Source organism: Triticum urartu, unplaced genomic scaffold (assembly GCF_003073215.2).
Source record: "Triticum urartu cultivar G1812 unplaced genomic scaffold, Tu2.1 TuUngrouped_contig_7468, whole genome shotgun sequence".
Classification (NCBI taxonomy): Eukaryota; Viridiplantae; Streptophyta; class Magnoliopsida; order Poales; family Poaceae; genus Triticum; species Triticum urartu.
In genome coordinates this window covers 1-3,550 of record NW_024118314.1, presented here as the reverse complement: position 1 = coordinate 3,550, position 3,550 = coordinate 1, and the positions used below count along the sequence as shown (strand labels likewise).

The following is a 3,550-nucleotide window of genomic DNA, read 5'->3' as shown; positions in this document are numbered from 1 at the left end:
CGATAATCAAGTTCATCCTGATGACCGAGTATCAATCTATGAAGTCTTAGAAATATTTCGTCTAGCAATGATTGATTACGTGAAGAAGATACCTCTACTAGATTTTATTGTAATTTTTAGCTGTAGAAATTACTTTCTAATCTCTTAATTCTTGGCTCTAAAGCATTGTATCTGTAATTGTTACGAGTATGAATTAAGTTACATGTATTATAAGAAAAGAACTCGAAATGGTCAAAGTAACTACTTCTAAATGCATTATGTTGGCAGGATGACCCCGGGTAGGCCCAAGACGGCAAACGACGCTTCCAAACATCGGGGCGGCCAGCGCCCCTTGGTCCGGTTGCCCGGCTGCTCCAGCCGGCTCGCCACCCGGCTGCTCCAGTCGGCTCCCTGTCTGACTGCTCCAGCCAACCCGCTACGCGTAGTCAACTGCAACATTGGCCTGACACGAACAAGACAGCCATACCGCGGCCATGCCGTAACTACTATTGTTGATAAAGCGTACACTATTTACTCGTCATACGCGGCGTCATGTATATTACTACTTGTCCCTGGGCACTAGTGTAAAGTGACCCAGGGGGCAACTCCCTTGGAGAAGAAGGGAAAGTATCCTGTACTCCAGTGAATTGGGTGCTCCGGCTGCACCGTCCACAGCAGAGCCGTTAGATACAAAATACAGGAACAAGATGGAACGCGAACCCCCCACCCTTCAAATTTTGTAAAAAAGCCCCACGTAAGCTAAGAATAGCTGTCGTGTCCACGCCACTTAGCTGTGCTTATTCCCAGTTTGGATCAGAAAGAACACGAACAGGCTTGGGCATCGGCGGACCTCGCCGTGGGCTGCGGCAGCACTTCCAGCGGACAACTAGCCCCACCCCTGCCCAGCCCTTATCCAAGTCTGCGCAACCCCCTCCACAGCCATACACAGCGGCCAGCTGCGCCATCTGCCGACGCCAGAGAAGAGAACTCCCAGCCTTCAGGTATGCTTTTGGATGTTACTGATTTGTGTCATTATTATGTATTTTGTATCTAATCCATTGTTCCCTTTTATGCTGATTTTGTGAGTTGTAGGTTGTAGCCAATCCTATCTTGAGTAGAATATGTTTATATCTCTCTGTATAGGAGTGCGCGGCGCAAAATTAATCAACGAAATTGCTATATTTTGCATATACTATATATTCTAGCAATTGTGTATAAGAAAATTTCAGCTACATATGGTCTGACAGTGTATATTAGTTGACGAGTACCAAGTAATTTTATCTACCTGTTCAAGCCCTGAGCGTGAAGTGGTTGTTGGCACAAGAGTGAGATTCTACTTGAAGGCAAAAGATTGAGATTCATTAACACTTGCAATATGTTCCTACAGGCTAGTGGTGACAAAATGTCATTACATTCCTACAGATTTGCCTTTTTGGTGCTATCACGCTATGTGTCCATGCCTCCATGGCATAAAAGACATCCTAAATTATGTTGCTGTACTCAGGACCATTTTTCACAAACACTCTTTTCTTAGTACACATAAATGCCAATGCATTCCATACACATTTTCATTCTTCGCTGCTTTAGCATGGGATTGTTGTTTTATTTAGACCTTGATGTGCTACAGCTCTCATGAGAACCTAACTCTTTGTTGTGCTAAATGTAATGTCTAACACTTTTTCTGCACCGAGCAGGGAAGGATGGAGTCAATGACAATCATTGCTCCAAGTGTCAATTCTGGAGTTCAAGTTCTTTTTGTGTGTGTGGATATCAGTTTAAGTTTTTTGAAGATAGTGCTATCCTAGCAGCCAGTGGCAATTTTTGTTTGATGTTACACGCGCTCCTGGTCATATTGGAGTTGAGGTTTGGAATCATTTAGATTGGAAAGCCAACAAAGGAGTATCTGAAAAAATGCTGAATATTATCCATAAAGCTAATCTTATGAAGTGTCATGCTGATGCAAAGCTTTGTACATTAACTTTCTATATATAACATTTGTATCTGTCTATACTGGAACAGATCTTTTCATTTTGTTTGGAGACAAAGTTAGTACACATGCTGGACAGAAATTACACATTTAGTTAAGATTGATACTCAATGGTGCAATTTTCAGAAAATGCTTGGAAACGAAACCTGTACCACAGATGCTACATTAGGACGTCTTCTAGTACATTGAAACATGTCAACGGTCCAGGCACACCTGAGCCAAACCATAGTACAGTCGTGCTCTTTCTATTCCAAACTGTGAGCAGCACATGATGACATGTGATCGAAATGTTACAGGTATTCTGTACTTACATGGTGATCTTTTTGCAAAATTCGAAGGGTGGGGAGTTTGGGTTCCATCTTGGCCTATATTGTGTATCTAGCGGCTCTGGTGTGTATGGTGCAGCTGGAGCACCCATTCCATTGGAATACAGGATACTTTCCCTGGAGAAGAAGTCATTCCACAACATCCATCCACTCACGGGCTCACTTGGTCACAAGCCACAAAGGCTCCAACGCCATACACTCACGGACTCCACAAATAGATGAGCATATATCTCTCTTCTGCCTTATCTGATACAGCTCCAGGAGCAACTCTCTACCGCTACATACACTGCATAAATTATCAGACATGCAAGAGTAGGGGTGTTATCTTCACATGAGGGCTCCGAATCTGGGTAAACCACCGCGTACCATAGTTGCCATGTTTCCGGTACGGTGGGAACGAGGAACGGGAACGAGGGACGGGAGTCGGTGGCTGAAAAAAATAAGGTACAACGAGGGTATACATCTCTCGAATGATTTTTTTTTTATAGCGGGGACGCGATCCAATCCGTTTGGGTACGGTGTACCCGGTACGGTACCATGGGTCGAGGAACGCAGTTCTTGAAGAACGACGACTCCCTGACGGTCATAATTCCTTGTTGTTAATGAATCCCTTGCAACTAATGGACTGGAGGAAGAACGAGGAGTCCTTGAGAAAAGAAACACCGGCGTGAGTAAATTATGCCTCGCGTTTTGGCTGTTGGATCCTCGAACCTGAATCGAGGAGCAGGCTGCGGGGACGCGGAATCTTCATCGAATTGTACCGAATCCGACCTCGTTCATAAATACGATTCCGGGTCGATGAATCGGGATCGAGGGACGGCCTACCGTTCCCCGTTTCCGGCTACTATGCCGCGTACTATTACCCAATACCCGTCCCGGATCTCCACTGCAGCCTTGCCCTCACCTCAAACCACCCCCTGGCATCTGCCGTGACCCTAATCATCCCGCGAGAACACCACGACACATTATACATGCTTATTATAAACACTATAGTCCCTCCGTTTCATAATTTTGACAGGGCAAGAATTATTCTAAAAGTAGTGTTTGTGAAAAAAAAAACTCGTCGACGCCGGTTGTTCTGTGCAGCTCGGCCCAACCCGCTTCAGTAGGCGCCGCCTCGGGAGACGAGTCCATCCCCCGCCCACACAGAGTCCAACGGGCCCGAAACGACAAACAAAGAGGCACCGAGAGCCCGCGCCGGCCTGGTACGTACACGCAGCCTCTCCACCCGGCCGTCGTCTCGCTCGCTGCAATTCTC

General features: G+C 45.9%; 1 protein-coding gene across 1 annotated transcript; it reads left to right on the top strand.

The window, feature by feature from the left end:
* Positions 1–268: 268 nt before the first annotated feature.
* LOC125531555 lies at positions 269–2,042 on the top strand. Its single transcript, XM_048695920.1, has 3 exons — positions 269–478; positions 749–980; positions 1,674–2,042. Exons 1-3 carry the CDS (start codon positions 269–271, stop codon positions 1,856–1,858), a joined length of 627 nt encoding a protein of 208 aa, XP_048551877.1. The 3' UTR covers positions 1,859–2,042.
* Positions 2,043–3,550: the final 1,508 nt, after the last annotated feature.